General features: G+C 43.4%; 1 protein-coding gene across 1 annotated transcript; it reads left to right on the plus strand.

Annotated features, from left to right (window-relative positions):
* The first annotated feature begins 1599 nt into the window (after positions 1-1599).
* RNF4 (ring finger protein 4) lies at positions 1600-17769 on the plus strand. Its single transcript, XM_071447496.1, is given in 8 exon segments — positions 1600-2119; positions 7997-8160; positions 8618-8738; positions 9469-9548; positions 10812-10821; positions 11934-12099; positions 14676-14724; positions 15034-17769. Coding segments are annotated over 8 exon segments (903 nt in total). The 5' UTR covers positions 1600-1956; the 3' UTR covers positions 15184-17769.
* The last annotated feature ends 2767 nt before the right edge of the window (positions 17770-20536 follow it).

Here is a 20536-nt window from a genome sequence, read left to right on the forward strand (position 1 = left end):
AAGGAAAGACTGGACATGGGCATGGTCTTGTCACTGAAAATGGAGAATAAAACTCCTTAACACCAATACAGTGCTAAGAAGCAGGCATTACTTTAGTACGACACCAGATGCACAGGGGGGTAACTTGGCCTAATGTGCATGCCTGGCTGGAGATGATATATGTGTTTATTAGCCAGAGATCACAGAATCACAGAATGTGCTGCGTTGGAAGGGACCCGCAAGGATCATTGAGCTCACTTCCTGGCCCTGCACAGCACCTTCCCCAGGAATCACATCATGTGATTGTCCTGAGAGCATGGTCCAAGCACTCCTTGAACTCTGTCAGGCTGGTGCCATGACCACTTCCCTGGAAGCCTGTTCCACTGCCCAGCCATTCCCTTGGTGAAGAACCTTTTTCTAATATTCAACCTAAACCTTCCCTGACACAACTTCAGGCCATTCCCTTGGGGCCTATCACTCACCACAGAGCAGAGATCAGTCCCTGTCCCTCTTCTTCCCCTCATGAGGAATTTCTAGCTGCAAGGAGGTCTCTGTCTTCTCAGGCTCCTCTTCTCCAGGCTGAACAGACCAAGTGCCCTCAGCTGCTCCTTCCCCTCAGGGCACTTCACCATCCTTGTCACCCTCCTTTGGATGCCCTCTATTAGTTTAAAATCTTCTTTATATTGTGGTGTACATCTTAATCAGAGACGTGTTAGATATGAAGTTGCCTGGGTTTGCCCAGTGAGCCTCAAAAGGGCCTCTTGAGGGTCCTGAGGAACTCCTGGTGGTGTGCCTGGAGATGGTTTTCACCCTTGGTATAAAAGCTGCCCAATGTTTCTGAAGGAACTGCATTGGGCTGGTTTGGCTTGTTACAAGAGGCAGTAACCACCACACAGCTCCATCAAGTGCTCCTTCTGCAGGAGCAATTTATAACACTGGGGCTGACATGGTGGTGTTCAGTCATCAGTAGGATTTGATGATCTCAAAGGTCTAAAGGTCTTTCCCGACCTAATTGATTCCACGGGGGGGGGGGGTAGGGAACGCCACCCCCAAAGCTCACACACACTCCACCTCCAGGTACATCAGCTCCGGAGAACACAGCAAAAGCATGGTCTGGCTTCGGCCGCCCTTTCAGGGTCTGTCAGGGCCGAACGAACCCGAGGACCAGAAGACCTTTCCGGAGGGGTGGCGAGCGAACTCAGTGGGCCTCTACAATCCCGCTTAGGCCCCACGCCCGCGCGGAACTACAGCTCCCAGCACGCCCCGCGGCATCCGAGAGCAGAGGAGGTGGGGCCGCCCGTCTAACCGCTGTCTGATTGACGTGCGTGTCTGCCACTCCGCGAGCGCAGGGCCGCAGCTCAGCCAATGGTAAGCGAGCGAGGGCGGGCGCTGCCCTGGGCCGCTGCCGGCAGCCTCTGAGGTGAGTGCGGCGGGCCGGGGGCTCGGCCGGGGGGGGGAGCGGCGCTGCTGGGTCCGTCCCTCCCGCTTGCCCGACGGTCCGGGGCGGCAGGTGAGGGAGGGGACGGGAAGGGAGGGGGAAGCGGAAAGGGGAGCGGCCGTTCCCGGTCGCAGTGGGGGGAGCCGAGGAGATGCGGCTGTTCCTGCCGGTGCGCGGGGCTGGGCCGGCGCCGCCCCCGCTCCGGCCTGAGGACGGTGCCCGAGCCCGTTCCCCGGGTGCGGCCCTGTCCGAGGGGCTCCCCCGCAGCCCCCGCCGGCAGCCGCGTGGCGGGTCTGTCCTGCTTGGCCCAGCCCGGCCTGGCCCAGCCCGGCCCGGCCGGGTGCTCCGGGGCCGGCTCCGCCGCCGCCCGGTTCGCGGGGCGGCCCCGCCGCTTCTGCCCTGCCCTGGCCGGAGCGGCGGCGGCCGCAGCGCCGAGGTGCGGGCACGGGCACGGCCGGGCTATCGCTGTCCTGCCCCGCCTCCCCGGAAGGGTCTGCTCTTCTCCGGAGGAGCGGCCGGGGCTCGGTGGATAGAGCTGCATGAAGTTGTCGCTCTGCCCTCCCATTTTGTGTGACAGCAGGAGTGCGGGGAATGTTCCTCGCCTGCTCAGCCCGCACCTGCACTTCATTACAGGATGTGGAAAGACTCAACTATTTTTTTTTTAATTTTTTTTTCTGTATTCTGTTTTTGGGATTATTGAAAGCGAGTTGTGGCGTCTCTCGGAGAAACTTGTGCAAGTAAGAGCAATGAGCTTTACTTCTGGCCTGTATCCATTTTTCTTTGCTGTGTCTGGAATAGGACATACGGCCGATGAAAAGGTTCAGTGTGTTGTTTCAGTGTGTTGTTTTGTTGTGTGGGTGGGTTTGAGGGATTTCTTGGTTGTTTTTGGAACTGTTCTGGGTTTTTTAGGTTATTCATGAACATGTCATATTTGTCTGTAGGTGTAACTGCCTGCTTAAAGCAAGCAGACTGGTGTGTTTCTGTTTATACGCTGGTTAGCTCTCATCTTTACTCTTGTTATGGTGCCTCTCACCAAGGTCTCTTAGTATGGGACCGTTTTACCTAATTTGGGTAACAGACTCAGTTTCTTTTTTCACTAAAGTTCAAGAAAATGAAAGCATCTTTAAAAGTACTTGAAGTACAGGATAGGAAGGTGTAAAAGAGTGAAAAATTAGTGTTCTCCACGGTAAAAAAAAAAAAAATGAGACTAGCACTTTGTGCTTGGCATATGTGTCTTCTGAAGACAAAAATGCCGTTATGCAGATGCATCTTCGATACAGTGTTTCCTGTTGTTAGGGGTACAAAAACTGAGAAGCATTAAAAGCATGGTGATGCCTTGGACTGGCTACCTAGAACAGAGGCTAGACCGAGCTAAAGTGGGTATTTGTTAAAGGCTTTTAACAGATAGACCTGGGGCAGTGCGAGAGCCTCACAGAGGCTACAAGCAAGATGGACAAGAGTATTTCGGACAGATACATGTTTGGTCTATTTGCATATCAGGGGTTAATTGTCCAATTACAGCTTCAGGTGATATTACCCCAGTTTACTTGCCCCCAATTTACTTTTGTTTGTACTTTTTGGGCCTGAGGCTGTGATGATGACCTTGGTTTTCAGGCCTGGAAGGATTGTTTTGTATGACCAAATTGTGATGAGAGCTTACTAACACTCTATATGAAATTTCAGAGTTAAACATTAATCCAGTACAGGATCTGAAAAATAGAAAACTAAAATGTAAGGCATCATTTGGATATTCCATTTTGACAAATTCAGCATGTAATGGTGTTTGTCATCTGTGCCTTGCACATTCCCAACGTTTGGATTGACATTATTGGTTTCTTTAAGTAGGTACTTCGGTGAATTTGTCATGTTTAGGATAAATATGAACTTTAGTCTTGTCTGTGTTAGCGAGACAGGGAAAATGTCTATCTCGTGCTTCAGACAATTTACCTCCGTTCACGTGGGAGACCAAGACTTCGTTTTGAGAGTGGTGCAAGAAAAGTTTTCAGTATTTTAAAGAATCAATTGTTTTTGAGTGCTAATTCAAACATGTTTGATTAACTCAGCTTGAACTCGGGGTGAAAATGCTGACTTTTTTTAGAGGAAAAAACAAGATGCTTAAATGATGAATAGCAGTAGTTACCACTCCTAATGTAAACATTCTTAATTTAAATAGCTTGACCTTTTCTCTCAAGTACAGAGAAAAGGTGGTACTTGTAGTCTTTGAAATGTTCCTTGTTCTGAGATCAACACTGTTTAGGAACAATAACTGCATGTGCAGAACTCTGCAGATGACAGGAAGGGGAGTGGCCTTTTCTGGTATTGTACCGTCCTGCAGTGAAGCAAAAGAAAGTCTGTACAAGTTAAAAGTATTTATTGGCTTGCTAAGCTGATCTCTTAGGTTTTTACACAAAGAAAAGTCTTTTTACTTCTTAAAAAGCTGTAATTTTAGAATTTCAGATTGATGTCTGCATGCATCTTGCTAGAAGTCTCACAGATAACTGCAGCTAAAGTTGGGAGTGATGTCTGTGGATTGAGGGGGGGGAGGTTGCTGCAGTAAATCTTTGTATTAACAACTCCCGGGAGTCTTGGTGCTGGGTGGTTTCATAGTGACTGCTGGAAGAAGAGTGTTATAGGCTTTATCATTAACTTGGGCTGTCCAGTCCTGTGTAACAAACTATAATATTTAAGTGGTCCTGAAGTTTTGAAGACTTTTGAGGAATTTTTCCAGATGAGTGTATCTCTTAAGGTGCAATGTGTATACTCTGTTCCTGTACAATACTAAACTTGATCTGTGGTGTATTTAAGAAAGTGAACTCTGCTTTGTTTTCAAAATGTTTGGGCACTTGATGCTCATTGAGGTTTCCCAAGTAAGCCAATAACATGTGGAAATCTATGGCCCCCAGAAAAGGTTTGTTCTTAAAAAACAAAAATGTTACTGGATCGTAGGACTCCTTCCATAGTCCTAATAAATTCCAGCAGTTTGATTTTCTTAGTAAACAGCACTCTCCTGAGATGAGCCATGTTGATAGTGATGAACCTACCTGTGATGATTTGAGGTAGTTTTACAGTGGTGAGCTTCCCTGTGGCTGTTCTCAACTTCATTCTTCAGAAGCAGCTTCTGAAGAGGTATTGAGCCATTGGCAGCTGGAACATCTGTGCCTTATGGGCATTCTCTGCATTAATCATAAAGAAACCCAATTGTCAGTATGCTAAGATTCTGAAAAGTAAACCATTTAAATAAATAGCAAGTGTGCTCTGTCACTGTCCTCCACTGCAAGTGAGGGTTGACACGAGATCCTCTGAGACATTTTACAGTAATCCTATGTTCACAAACATTACAGTAATCCTGTAAATAATCCGGGGTTTTGTGTCTGGATACAGAATGAGTGTGAATATTTCAAGTGGATAGGATGGTCTTAACAGGTCTTCTATTGTGTGTTACTTCAGTTTTCACCATAACTTTAAAATTTAAGTTGGTTGGCTTCATTTTTTTCTTCTGTTACAGCTCTTCTTTGGCATTTAAACCACTCACAGCCAAAGAGAATCTCTGCAAGCTTTTGTTTGGATTCGTCACAGGTGTTCCCTGCAATATTTTTAACCTTTCTAAATATACTTGGTTAACAAACCATTGCACTGGGTTGTATTCAGTATTAAGTCTGAAAAGCACCAGGTCTTGTGAAACCTTCTGGGTATTTTATGTTCAGACCCGTGCTGCCTGATGAATACAGTAGGCTTATTTTTGCTGTCTTTCAGCAGTGCAGATATGTCAATGTTGTTCTTCTGAAAGAGTCTATTTAAAACCAGTTCTGACAACTTGTAATTTAAAATAAGCCTATATGAAGTTCATTTCTTTATATTTCTTAGGTGTGTGCACCAACTAACATTTCCCAGCTTTTTAATGTCCAGGTATATTTTCCAGTTCAATATCTGAGGAGAAGTGAGGAAACCATGTCTTGGCTTTCTTTATGAAATAAAACTTAAAATTATCTAATGGCTTAACTTGTTAATATACCTCATGTGTTGCTCACTCTTGTTCATCCTCTTGCTGTGTGCAGAAAACTGGTTTACCTAAGTAATTTTTAATTTCATTTGTAGCTGGTCAATGAAGCAATTCGTAACTTGTCCTGAAGCAATTATTTTGAAAGCGTAGATATGTAAGGTTTAGGGATGGTTCTCTCCCTTGCCTCCATCCCTCATCCCTTGTGCTATGTCTCCTCCTTCCCCTCTCTCTTCCCCTGGTCTCCTAAAACCTCCAAATCCATGAATAATGGTCATATTGAACTAGCAGCTTGTATAGCACCTAGAAAATGTGCTCACAGAACAGTCTCGCTGTTTTTCTGGTTTTTCTTTGGTTGGGTTTTCGTATGATTGTAGCATTAGTCATGGTCTGGTTTAAAAAGTTCTTGTGTCCTATCCCAGAAACTCAGTCAAGGGAGTAAAACAGTATCTTCCCAAGAATGTTGGTAAGGCTTACAGAGAAGCTTTCTTCCTTAACAAGTGAAATGAAATTTAGACCTTAAGAACAGTGGGATGAAGTGTTAAAAGAGAATTCTTATTACCTGGACACCAGATGTTATGGATATGATTGCATAGGTGAGTCCTGCATTGAGGCAGCAAGAGGCTGAAGTCAGTCTGCCTTCTCTGGTAGCCTATCTTCAACATTCAACATCCCAGGTGACAACATCAGACTATTTCTTATCTACCAGGAAAGCTGAACATGTCAGTTTAGATTTCTAAAAAAAAAACTGGGAGAGGGTGTTGCACATAATAGTTAAAAAATGAGATCTATTATGCCCATGGATTCACTAAGCATTGAGTCTGGCATATGTGGTTCAACTGGGGGCAAAAAAAAGGCATATTGACTTTCATTTTGGCTTTTGAGCTGGTTTTAAAATGAAAATGTGAGAAAATTGATGAGTGGTGTATTGTGTTGCTTACAACTATACATAAATACATCTTTGGGCTTCATAATAAGCATCAAATTGAGTGTAAGCATTTTTCTCAAGCGTGTTTGTTTAAATAATGTCACAGTTCAGTGTTAACAGGTCTCTTAAGAAAGTGATTTAAGAAATGGAGTAAGTTGAAGTGGAAAAGGATCAGTCAGGTTTCCTTTAATTGAAGGCTAGGATTGACTACCGGTGCTGTTCCATCCCACTGTGTGTTCACGTTTTCCCATCTGGGAGTAGGCTACAGAGTGTGTGCTGGTCTTTGTGGCAAAAATCAGTCAGCTCTGGAGACACTTCAGCAGCTCTTGTTTAAAATAGTGTCCCAGTTTTGGACAAATTTAGGAGGAAACGTCCTGAAAGGCCGTCTCCTCTGATAGAAGGCTGGTTTTAGCAACCCCTCCCCCATAGGTTCCCACAGGTTCAAAAGGAATTCCCTTGGAGAAAGTGCAAAAACCTCTGATTATTTAACAATCAGATTGCTCACAGGCATGACAAAAGGAGTGAATAATGTTAAATAATAAAACCTGTCACTGCTCTGAAGAGATGGTAGATTCAGAGTCCTTTCTGTAGGTGTGGCTCAGCAGTGGGGGCCCCCAGGTGATGTGTTTCAGACTGGAGGGAAAAGCTGAACAGTTCCAGAAGAAGAAGCCACAGTCCCAGGAAAAGCTTACTGCCTCAGTTAATGAGCAAGAGGCTAGCTAAAAAAATAACAAGAAATAACTCAGTCTGTTTCTCTGTCTCTCTAGAGAAAGAAAGCGGAGAGCTGGGAGAAACCCAAACGGTTTTCTCTGGTTTTGAACACAGGCACCACAATAATTCCACTACTTCCCCCCGCCCCAGCTCTAATTTGAAGCTGCAGGACTCTGCTCTATATCTGAGCACAGAGCAGACACAGGGGATACAGAGTGTACAGGCACCTCAAGAGTCACCTCAAGACACAGAGTTGTTCTTTTCCTGGTCCTTCCACCGTGTCCACTTGCACCCAGCCCCTCTGTCTGTTGGACAGGTGGTAACTGTGCCACAGGCAGGCTCCAGGATGGGACCTTCAGTACCTGTCACTTACTCAGAGCTGCCTTTGTGCTTTTGAGCTCTCCCCCTTGGCAGGTAGCTGGGTGTGCACATGTGCAGGTAACAGAGCAGCTACAGGGAGCTCAAATTCTCCTGCATGTCAGGGAGGATTTTGAAATTGAAATTTGTCTGCTTCACTTGCTTTAAATTCCTCTCAAGCTGTTTGGGTCCCAGCTGTTGGAATCTGGAGATGGGTTGGAGAAGAAAGCTGTTCATCTGGAGTTTAGATTCTCTGAAGATGGCTGTTTGACAAAATTCCCACTGATTCCTGCCCACAGACATTGCCTTGAGTATCATTCAGTTGCTTTTCAGTTCAATGTCATTGGGATTTGTTAATATTCTTCTAGTTTGCTGTCAAACTCACTTTTCCAGGTGCTTTGTTCACGGGTGAGAATGACTGAGGCTTCAGGCCCAGCTGCAGGTGTCTGAGGCTCACATGCTGAACTTGGGGACTTCCTGTGGCTTTGGGCAGAAGCTGGTGGCTCAGCAATGGGAATCTGGGAGCAGGGGGCATTGGAGGGCACAAGCATTGCAGACAGGTAACCTTCTCTCTTCTCTTTGATAGGTTTGGAAGAACATCATCCTCTAATCTTCAGAAACCTGGAGTTTTTATCAGTGAGCTACCTAAAGGAATCTAAGGAAATTATAGCTATAGCTTCCTTGCCATTACTTTTTTGGTGTTTGTACCTCTTTTTCTGTGGTTTTAGATCAAGAAGCACTATGAGCACAGTAAGTATTTTGCTACTCAGTCCAAACCTGATTATTGAAACATGTTTTCCATTGTATTTCTACAAACTATTTTAAGAGTTTCTAGCTAATACACAGGAGCATAAGTATATTGAATCTTCGTGTACATTCAGATTTTTAATCACTGTAGGTGCTAGCAGTAGTACAGAAATGCTTACAATATCTGCAAAACCCAGTAAACTGTGAACTAGTTTCTCATTTGCAAACCATCATGATAGGCTTTTTCTTGGTGAGGCAGCTGGTAAGAGATCTGGATCTGGGCTGATGTTTTTATCCTTGCTGGAATCAGGTAAGAATAACCCATACCACCTATTGATGACTACTACAGCCATTCCAGGAGTGTTTTCTGTACCTTTGTGTGCTTTCATTGGTGTTGCAAAATTGAGGGCTGTGTTAATACTGCTTGCACAGAAAATGCTAAGTCTTTGTTCTCTCTTAGACTCAACGGAAGCGCCGTGGAGGAACAGTTAATTCTAGGCAAGCTCGAAAAAGAAGCAGGCTCATGGCTTCTACTGCTGAAATGGCTTCAGAAGCAGAGCCTATAGAACTTGAAGAAAGTGGTAAGCTTTCTTTTGAAGTGACAAGAACAGAAAGTGCTTCTGCAGGGTTTGGGTACAGCTGAACATGTATTTTTGCCAATTTCTAGGCTGTTTACTGGAGAAGAAGGGAAATATGATTATAGGAAGTGCCTAGTGTCACACACTATAGCATGGCTGAATAACAAGCCTACTAAAAACTGGTTTGGTGTGTTACTGAGCTACAATGCATTTGCCACTAGTGATAGATGAGTTGCACAGGAAAAGTCCTCAAGAGCTGCTCAAACATCTGCATGTCTGTTCAAATAAGATGGGAGTTACAGCAGCTGCCACTACACAGAGTGGCAAACTAAATTTCCAAACTCCCAAGTTTGAAGATGATAAGGAAAACTTTGTATCATTAATTGTGCCCAATCCCTCAAGGGAACATGCACAGCACAGTACTATTATATCTTATATGATTCATGTTATATTTCTGTGTGATAAGCATTCTCCTGTCAGATGAATTGTCTGTTGCTGTTGTCATCTGACAGAACTGTGTGAGGAGCTTAGCTGCTCTTCTGCATTTCAGTTTGCTGAAGACAGGGCTGGTAAAGCTCTCTGTGGATTGCTGAGGGCAAAGCTTGAGTGAAATGTTGGACTCATTCCTGAAGAGAAGATGGACAGGAGATGGTTGAATCTTAGGCTGTTACACAGTGGCAGGCAATTTTCCTCCTCTGCAATCTTTGACCTTGATTCTAACTTTGTTTTTCAGCTGGTGAAGAAGTAGTAGATCTCACATGTGAATCTTCTGATCCTGTAGTTGTTGATCTAACTCACAATGATTCCATTGTGGTAAGTAGTGAATAGCACACTTACCTAAATATTGTAGTCAAATTAGTTTTCTCATGTGTTGTCTGATAGAATCTGACTTTAAGGGTAAGTTTTAAGTTCAGATTTGATTTGTCAGGGCCTGAAGGCTCTGTGTTACAGAGAATAAAGAAGCTGCTATGGAGGTGTACTTGCAGTTAGTGATAGGGTAGTATAAACTAACTTTTTGCTCCAGAACCTGGAGTTTGTATAGATCAGTCATAAGTAATGTAACATAGAGATGCAGTTGATAGTTGAATTTTTTCTAGATATATCAAAGGTAGAATCATAGAATTGTTTGGGTTGGAAAGGACCTCTAAGATTATCAAGTCCAGCCATTCACCCAGCACCACCAGGTCCACAACCAAGCCATGCCCATAAGCACCACATCTGCCTGTCTTGGAAATATCTCCAGGGGTGATTTTAAGCCAATGCCACTGGGCTGCCCTGGGCAGCCCCTTGCAGTGCTTGACAACTCTTGGTGAAGAATTTTTTCTAATACCCCTATAGGCCAATGATTTAAAGAAAAAGCCAAGGGAAAGAAGAGTAAGTAAAATAAGTTCAGGTTAATACTCCCAAAAGTCTTTAAAACACCTTAATGGTTTTTTCTGCTCATTTGAAAGCTAGAATAGTCTTTGATCCAGCTGGCAGTGTTGTTTATCCCCTCAGTTTTAGGATGCCACTGCTGCTGTGCCAAGCAGAAGCGAGCAGCAGGAATAGAATAGGGAGTATTTCTTGCTGGGGTTATTCCTGAGCCTTTGCAAAGGAAGGGTCTCAAACTTAACCACAGAATTTGCACTTACCCTGCTGCAGGTTCCACCAATAGTGGACTGGGGGTTGGATTTCTTTTCTTCAGCAGCTGCTGTAACATGAAGTGTGTATGGACATCAGTGCTGAACTGGCCTGTTTGAGGAGAAAGAGGGAAAGAATCACCTGAAACTCTAAACCATGGAACTGAAATGGGGGAGCAGGGAGGATGGCATTCAGGTGGTTCATAAGTTGCTTCTATTGCTACCCCATTGGAGCAGTGGGAGCAGAACCATCAGCATCCACGTAGTTGTTTACAGTGAAGCATTTCATATACTGCTTTTAACAGTCCTAATCAAAATAAGAGTAATAGCCTATCATTCTTGGCTTGTTTTGTTGCAACTGTTGTGCCTAGCTGGTCTTTCTATGTAAGACCAGGGGTGCACAACAAAGTCTAATTGTATTTTCTTTTCTCTCCCTTCCCACGTGTATTGATGCAAGATTGTTGAAGGTGAGTTGACATTTTAAAATTGATAATGGAATTTTCCTGAATGTAATTATTATTTTTATTGCCTTTTTCAATTAATTTGAGCAGCATTTATTGAAACTGCAAAAGGCCAAGGACATTTCTAAAACATCTGGCCAGTGCCTTAGAGAATGAATCCAGTCTCTGTTTGATAATCAGTATCAGAACTTGTAGAAAGTACCTGAAATAAAATATATCAAAAGCTGCTCTAAATACTTATTTTCTAAAGACAGAATTTCTTTAAGCCTCAAGTTGACAATAATTTAATTAGCACTAGAATATTGGTTGTGAATGAAAAAAAAGTCAGAAGTTTTGTTTAACCTGTATTGCAGTAAAGGAACTAAAGAAAGTGATTTGTGCTCATAGTATGCACTAGTCTAACATGCCTCAAGTTTTCCAGTGAGAAATATTAATTTTTTTTCTACTTTAGATCTTAAAATAGTTACAGGTCTAAAGAAGTTCATCTTTTACATCTTTCAGATGTAGTTCTAATTACATTATTGGAGATGCATTAGTATGTTGTCAGCTGCTTATCTAGAATGTAATCTGTTCTGTGCTCTGAATGAAGCAAGAGTAAGTGAAAAACACCTGCAATAAAAGTTGTAGCTGAGCACTTGGGAAGGAAGTGGTTTTAATTTTGTGACTTTTTGTGTTGTCTTATCGTTTAGTAGCTTGATTATTTCTACATGGATACTGGAGTTACAGAGATAATCTTGTGTTCAGTCCTCTCTCTTCCAGATCACAGCAATTGTTGCAGTTCCTCAACATAGGATTGTAGCAGTTTCTGTCAGTAAGGATTGGGAGAAGTGTCTTCCCTTTATAGGGGAGATTAATTCGCAGGTAGTGTAATTACATGGAATGTGTGACACTGAGGATCTTCAAGATTAAGTTTTAGCTGTTGGTAGGGTGAAGAGATCAATGACTTGTGTCAGTATGTAGCAGAATATTCACAATGTCTGGACATGTTCAGCCTTAGTATTTGGAAACTAGTTTAAGATTGCTTTTAACCCAGCTGAATATGGTCTAAACTTGCAGTTCAAGGATAGTTCCAGGGAGAGAGAGAATAGTAGAGCTAACTTAACAAAATTAAATTACAGAGAACCAACGACAGAGGAGAAATCTGAGACTAAGAAGCCAGAGACAGGCAGACAGCTGTGTGCTGAGCAGTGATGATGAAGATGAAACCAGAGATAACGACGTGTACGTGGCTGATAAAGCAGCTCGAGAACTGGGACCGCTGGAAGAGGAAACTGCAAGTTCAAAGTATGTACACCTCATGAGCTGCCAAACATGGAGTTGTGCTTCTTTTGAGGCAGACAGGACTGAGTTGTATTTGTCATCACCTGACTTCCTTTGAAGCCTTCACTTTCTCAGTTTCCTCTTTTAATGAGTATGACATCCCATGTTGCACAGTAGTCAAATGATACTGTTTTCACTTGAGGATGAAAAACCAGCCCAAAACAGATCTACAGCTTTGTATACAGCCTTAAAGATGAGTGTAGGGCATGGCAAGGAAGTGGGAATTAGTCACAGGCCAAAGCTCATAATGTATTGCATTTCCTTTTCCTACAAAGCTCCAGTAGTTACATTAGATATAAAATACTTCTGTTGGTGTCCATGAGGTTTGGTATCACGAGACTGGCAGGCAGCAGACTGGCAAATTCCAGTAAAAACCCTTACGTGTTCCTGCTTCTTTACGTACTGTGCCAGTTGCTGCCTTTCTCAAAGCAGCCACTGTGCTTCCCAAGGTGTACTTGCAAGGGGATCCTGGAGGTCATGCTCTTATGGTCAATTCTTATTCTGTCCTATGGATGTCATGGAGCCCTGATATGTTTGCATGTGGGATGGGAATCTTGCTGTTTGCCTCAGGAAAGACCCTGTTCTGCAGAGAAAGCCTAACACACTGCAGCAGGACTTAATCTAAGGAAATGAAATCCGGTGTCTATGTGACTAGGCAAGTTGAAATGATGCCTTAAGTTTTTAGCTTTTATATTTTTCAGATTCTGTACTGCATTAGTGTATAATTCTGAAGTCTGTATAGAATGCTAGTTAGATTTCTTCCCATTTTGGTCAGAGTAAACAATCCTTCTGTGAGCCAAGGTCACATCATTTGCCTCAGGCCCTGGAAAGTGTAAACAAAAATTAATTGTGGGGGGGAGCAAACTGGGGGAATGTGACTTCATTACCTGAAACTATAATTGGACAATTAACTTCTGATATGCAAATAGGCCAAACTTATATCCACCTGAGAAACTCATGACTGTTGTCCATCTTGGATGTGGCCTCTGTGAGGCTTTGTACTGCCCAAAGTGTATCCTCTGAAGGCTTTTTAATAAATACCCACTTTATTCTTTGAACTTTGTCTAGCCTCTCTTCTAGGTAGCCTCTCCAAGGCATCAGAAGGACATAAGAATTGTTGTATAAACTTATTTTAAAGTAGGCTTTGGGGTTTTTTTGTGGGGAGAAGGGTTAAATGAAGCTGATGTGCTTTGAGCCTTTTGGATTAGTGAAAGGCAGTGTAGGAGAGAACTTGAATATGTAGCTTTTGGGTGCCAGGTAAGAAATATGCCACCAAAAAGTCCTATGTTATTCTAATCCATAATGTGTTTTGCCAATGGACTTGTAAATGTTTAAATTTTGGTTGTTAAGTACTTCAGAGAACAAATACCACTAATTGGATAATATAAAAAGTAATAGCTGGTTCCTTCAGCTTCCTCTGTTAATGACTGCATCTTCCTGATCTGTGTAGGTAAGGCTGAAAGAAGTCAGTGCTGCAGCATTTAACATTGACAAAAGGGTCCTTCCTGGTGCTGGGGATTGCCAGCACCATTTGTAGTGTTGTACTCTTCATCCTTCCAAGATTATCATCAATTGGAATTTGTTACTGAAGTGTTATAGCTGGTGCCTCAAGATTTTGAGGAGTAAAAATGGGAGAATTAGTGGAGTTAAATTCTGTAGGTGAAACTAGGGGTGGATGTTAGTAGTGCTTCCTGCTTGGATTGAAGATAACAGGATAAAGACCATCTCATGCTTTCTATGCCTGTTTGATTTATAAATTACAAGCTGTGGTTCAGCATGGGCAGTGACATAAGAAAGCCAAATGTTTAGGTAAAGAGTTCTGAAGGTTTAAACTAGAGATTAGTTTGTAAAGAAAAGTGTCAGGAAGCTCTTTTTGTTTCTGTTAGCTAATGTTATTCAGCCCTTGGGCTGGGCCGTGTTCCCTAGGCAGCCGGGCTGTGCCTGTTGCTGAGTGTGTGTGCAGTACTGCTCTCCTGGAGGCTGAAGGCAGCAGAGGCTCATCTGTAACCACAGCTCAGTAACAGACACCGAGTCAGTCTTTCCACCTTGGAACTGGAAATTTGGGGTTGAGTATTTCCTTGTGTCACTGTGTTCCTGACCTACATTTTGTAAGGAGGAGTTCTTGAAGTGCCTATGTTACTGGGCTGCTGCTAAATTAGAGCAGGGGATTTTGGAACTTCTGACAGCCTCTTCCCTTTCTAGAATGACTCATTTCCAAGGCAGAGCTCAGTGCTTTTGTTACAGAGCTGTCACTGATGGCCTGTTGGAGATTAGTGCTGAACAGAGCAAAGAGTTCTTGTGCTAGACCAGGGTGACTTAGTGCATCTTCCCCCTAGGGAAAGCCTTTCCTTCAGGACAGAGAGACCCAATCTTGTTATTACATGCCACAAACTGAGGAGTTAAAGGTACACGGGAATCTTGAAAAGAAATGGACCATGGTGCACTCAGATGGTGACGTGACATTTTGTGTGTGGGTAACCCTTGATGTGCAGTGAAATTAATGGATGCATGTTTTCTTCTTCTGTTCTCTGTACCACTAGGCCATCTGGTACTGTTAGCTGTCCAATTTGCATGGATGTCTACTCAGAGGTAAGGACCCACATGCTGTCATCCTTTATATGCTGTGTGAGGGAGAGAGGGGCAGAGGGGGCTCATTTGGCTGCTGTGGGATGTTACAGAGAGCTGGCTGGAAGCACACAGCTTGCCTTGTCAGGCTAAGTCACTTCTTGGTGGTGGGGGTAGAGGGAGGAACCCTTGGCAGGATGGCACTGAAAGATCTTCAAGTTCCTTACTATTCTAAGGGTAAAGGGACATCTAAGTCCTGTTTGTGTGATGGCAGTAGACCAGCCAAGTTGAATTCTTTACTTCTAATGCCTGTTGCGGTTTCTTTTCTTCCAGATTGTGCAAAGTGGACGACTGATTGTGTCAACAAAATGTGGCCATGTTTTCTGCAGTCAGTGCCTCCGTGATTCCCTTAGGAATGCCAACTCTTGCCCAACTTGCAGGAAGAAACTCACTCACAGACAGTATCATCCCATCTATATATGAGTACTTTTATTTCTCAGGACAGACTCAACTGGATTTTGGGGGAAATGTTATATTTTCAGTGCTCTGAAGATTTAAAGAGCAGCAGGTTGTGCACAAATCCAAATAAAACTGGTTTTTTTTTTTGGAGACCAACTTGAACGTATCTAGACAGCTTTTTTATGGTCCAAGTTGCTTCTTGTTATGTTCCTGGTTATCATGCTACATCAATGACTGTCTAAACTAGATCAGCAACCTAGACCAGGAAGGAAGCAGTTAATCCATTTCCTTCTACTTTTTTTAATGAGGGAGTGTGAATATTTTGGTTTTTCTTACTCTGTTAATTATTCCTACCTTCACATACAGGTATGTTGGAGTAGTTTCCTTTCAGAAGACAGATTAGCAATTCACCATTTCATTAAGCTTTTTTTCATCCTGTAAGAAGCTCATGACTCTTGCTTTCTTGCAGATCATCTTTGCCCTAGTAGAGTGAGTACTGTACTAAAGGGTGGTTTTTTCATAAATCAGTCTTAAATTGACAACAAGGGTTATGCAATAAAGTGACCTGCTGTTAACCAGCAGTCAAGTGTTTTGAGCAGCAGACTTGAACATGCAGATGTTTTTATGAACTCCATGAGATCCCAGGTACATAGACACATTGCAGCATGTGCAATGTGAAAATAATTCCTTGATTGTTTCAGCTGCCAAGAATTCCTGTATTTTAATCCCAACACTGAATTTATTTTCTCACATGATGAAATGGTCTCTTGGGTTTACTTGTGCTGTAACACTGTCCTAATAACTGTCAATAATACAGTCTTTTCTAGGCTTCCTAGTGATGAAAGCAAAGAAGCAAATTCATCTGTATGCTGAATTCCAAACTATCTACAGATCTTCTTACTGTATCAGCTGTTCCCAGTGTAATGCTTTAAGTTCAGTGTGTTCTCTTTGCTGTTCTCACTGGTTGTTACACTGACACCTGACTGGTTGTAGCCTGGTGAATAGCATTGAAAATTAAATTACTGTACTGCCATTTTTGAGTGGAGGCTTTAAAAAGTGTTTGGTAGCAATGTTGACAGCCAGTTAGAGAAAAGTTTAATCTCCCTTTGCCCTGAGGGTTGTCCAGTTTTTTTTAATGCAGTTTTAAAAGAGAAGTCAGCTATATCTGCTAGGAAAGACAATTCCTCTAGTTGAGAAGGCAGGAATACACCAGTTTATACACTCTTATCCAGTCACTTTTTCCCCAGGACTGAGTTCTAAATGTCTGTTTTAAACTTACAGCTAAAGTGTCCAAGCTGATCTGGAGTCCAGGGTGAGCTGATACAAACAGGTTGATGTGGACAAAATAATTAAAATCGGTGGTTTGTGATCCACAGCTGTGGTAGGTGCATCCATGAGAACCTCCAGAATTAAACCTGGCCACTTCTCTGAAGTTGGTTGCTTATAGGAACCATTATAAGAACCATTTTGTGCCCTGGTGCAGCACAACTGAAGGGTGTGTTTAGTTAATGTTGGTATCACAGGTGTCTTTGCTAACCTGTCCTTATCTGTAAGAAACCTTTAATTAAAGCAGCTCTTCTAAATTAGCTGTCTCAAGCTGCCTTGCAACCCAAAGTAGACTTTTTTTTTTAATTAGGATGTTTCTGGATATAGAAATAGAAAGTTTTGTTACATAAAGGCTGCCTGAAGAAATGCAGCACCTTCACCCCCCTGGTTTGGAGTGGCTTTGGTTCAGTGCTGTTAGCAGGAATATGCAGTTTCTGTATTGTGGCAATAGGGTGACTCCTACAAAGTTACACACAGGTGGTTCCTGTGTGCTCCCATGGGTAAGATAAACAAGCAAGGACTACAGCTGTCTCAGGATACTGCAGTGACAGTGATGGCTGCAGTTGTGTCCCAAAAAGCAGAGAGTTGATGCTTAAAGTATTAATTGTATGAGGAGAAGCAGCCCAACATTAAAAATGTAGAGACCCACAAGGGTCACAGAAGCTACTTTGTCCCAGTAGCTTAACAAAGAAAGAAAAAATTATGGCTGGTTTTCCTGGGGTGGCTGCTGTGTGAAAGGAAGGATCAGAAGAGGATTTAAGGGATTACTACTGAGGATGAGAGTGAGTCAAGTCACTTAACCATGCATCTTTCACAGTCTACTAGCCATGGCCTAAATGATTTTGCACAACTTCCTCCATGTAAATACCACTTTAGAGTTAGTGTCTCAATAAAATAGATCTAATCAAAATTTAGATATCAAACTATAACAAAGAGTTTTTAGCTTTTGTGTACCCTGTGAAGTGCCACAGATTTTGTGCATCTCAAAAAGGATATTATGTCTCAGTACATGGGAAAAAAATGGAAATTCATTACATGCTTTTTTCTTCAAGGGAAAAAACCGTCTGATATATTTCAGTTCCAGCAATATTTCACATTGGCAAGAACTCATAGAAAATGAAAAAAAAAATCTTTATATTAAGTAGATGTCTGTCTTGTTGTATATAGTTCAATTTTTCCTGTATTTAATTGTATTCAAGTCTGCCCATCTATGTTGAACTCTGCTGGTAGGCAGAGGGTTCTCTTAACAGGTGAAAATAAAATGATTGGATTGATCAATCACAAGTGCTTCTTTTCATTGTGCTGGAGTCATTGATTTGGGGGAAAATAATCCTGAAGGCCAAAGCCTTTCAGATGCTGGGATCAGTGTGGGTTGTGTGGGGCAAAGGAGAAAGGCACCACCCGGGGCAGGAGGGATGTGGGGACAAGATCGTCCAGTCCTGCTCAGGATGGGGACAATGGGGCAATGCAGAGGTGGCTTTGTGGGTGGGGGGAGCCTGGCAGCCAGGGCCAGAGGGAGCAGTGAGGAGGGTGGGAGGGTGTCCCTGGGGGTCCCATTGCTGGCTGGATGAAGCAGCCACTGGAGAGAGGGTGAGGAGGAATGCTGAGGAGAGAACTGGACTACAGTACTCTTTGAACTACAGGATAGTTTCAAAGTTTCAAAATAAAGCTCACTTGATTTTTTTTTTTCTCCAAAGAAACTAGAGATGCTGTTTCCTGAAGGTCTTGGCTTATCCCTCTTAGTTGCTTTTATTGTGTTTTGTTCTTTTTTACTCTTTATATTGTACACATATGGAGTAGCTGCCTTTCCAAATGCTGATGAGTAATTTGCTATTTCATTGCACTTTTGTTTTTATCCTAAAATAAGCTTATAATTTTTTTCTTTCTGCTGTACTATCTTTGCTTTATTACACCACATTCTGTAATAATGGATTTTTTTTTTACAAGTCAGGATTAAAGTGACAACCTCCATCATGCAATAATGTCACCTGCTGTTCAACAGCTGTCAGATGTTTTAAACAGAGGGCTGTGTGGACAGGAACACTGTTGTTATGGAGAGTCCTTGCTGCTTCAGTTAAGCCCTTGATCTGCTTCTGGTGGAACATTGGATCCATCAGATCTGCTCTCTGATTTGCAGCCAGATTTGGCACTTTGGGTGGATGAAGCATGCAGCAACTGCAGAAAGCTGTTCTCACTTGGGGTTTGATCCTGTATCACAGTTTTGGAAAGCAGAAGGGGTGGATATGAAACAAACCAGACAGAAAACCAGGTCCAGGGCATACCAGCCCTGGTCTAAGGAGCTGGGTATGAACCATGGTGCAGTGGCTGGGCTGAACGTGTCATCTGGGTAATGTTTGTAGTGTCAAGTGAAGGCTGAGATTGGGTGGATGATCCTGGGGGCTGGAGAGGAGACCATGGCTATGGATTGGGGACCAGGGCAGGAACATCACACACTAGAAACTGGAACTACAGAGCAAAATGTACAGATGTGTTTGCAGCTTTTTGTGTGTGAGCAGACAGTTGGCAAAGGGGAAATGCCAAGGGTAAGTGTTGGTGTATGGCAGGTGAAACAGATTAGCAGGGCCAGAGCTGCATTATGGTTGCAGAGCTCAAACCTCCATTTCCTGGATTAGGATGGTGACACAGGTCAAGGGCTATGCTGACAGGTGACATGATGCTATCTATGAAGTTTTGTTAACTGTAGAGATGTGTCCTTGCATTATGTCTGATCTACACTTGCTGGCAGTGTGTGGAGGGATAGAATGTAAGAAAATAAAAGATGGTGCAGAAGGTAGTCTCACACCTGAGGACTTGCAGCTGTACTAATCACCAAAGATTAGGAACAGGCCTGCCCTTAATAGGCCACAGCTGTGTCCAATAAGAAGATGAGTGCTACAGAAGAGTGGAGTTTGTTGGTTGTGTTGTGAAGAAGGAGTCAGTGCTGTGAGGAGATGCACGTGAGAAATCATTGAGAAGGTATGGGAACTTTGCAATAAGATGACAACAGCAGTGAATGCTAATTTCATGTGTTCTGTAAAATTCTATTCTCTAGGTCAAGAGCATGCAGTTGAGCCCTTGGGCTTCTGAGGATGGTGTTACCTCCAACTAGTTTGTCTTTTTTGTCAGTGTTGCCTGATGATGTAAAATCCAGCTTGGTTGTCTGTGTTTCATCTAAAGACCAAATTCTAGAGTGGTTTCTAGAGTTGATTTAGGGCCTGTGAACAATGAGATGCTTTAGAGCTGCTTCATATTCTTTCTGGAATCCTAAATCCTCCTACAGTTTTTCTTTGAGAGTTCTGGGAAGGTAAAAGGAACAGGAATATCTAGTCTGGGGCTTCTCTCACACCACTGCCACCACCACCACCCAACAAGATTTCTATATCCAGCACACAAAAATTAGGTTACTCAGGAACTGTTATTCCTTTTTCACCCTTTTTCTCTCGATGCCCTCGTGCCTCATGGTGGGCACCAAAATCTGTCTTGGTTTGAAAGACAGGTGTCTGCTAAGGGAGGCAGGAGCCTCCCTTGAATGGAAAATGTAAACTCCCTCCCTCCTAATTATTATAATTTTGAAATTAAGGGGCTCTCAGGCAAAGATATGAGAATAGGAATAGCAGTTCTTCACTAGTATGTAAAATAAAGCAAGCAAACAACAACAACTCTGGCGTTAACAGCAGCCAGAGCCAGGAGCGCTGTCCCGGCTCTTCGGCCGCGGCGCATCCGCTTCGCTGAAGTTCCGGGCACGGCCGGCAGGGGCGCTGCGGGCTCCCGGCGGGCAGGGCCGGGGCGGTGACTCCGCCGCGCCTGCAGGGGGCGCTGTGGCGCGGGGAGCACACGGCAATGGCGGCTCCGCCCAAAGGGAGGGGATGGAGGAGAGAAGAGAGGCCTTGCTTCACAAACCCTGGGACAGCCGATCTCGGTGCCCCAGAAGCAGCAAGCTGAGCTGGCAGGGAAAGCTACAATGCAATGAAAGCTCAGAGCAGTGCTGGAGCGACAGCAGGGGCAGAACAGCAGCAACCAGAGCAGGGCAGGGAGAGCTGGGCTCAGGGAG

Source organism: Agelaius tricolor, unplaced genomic scaffold (genome assembly GCF_023055355.1).
Source record: "Agelaius tricolor isolate 1412-34295 unplaced genomic scaffold, bAgeTri1.0.p SCAF_24, whole genome shotgun sequence".
Taxonomy (NCBI): domain Eukaryota; kingdom Metazoa; phylum Chordata; class Aves; order Passeriformes; family Icteridae; genus Agelaius; species Agelaius tricolor.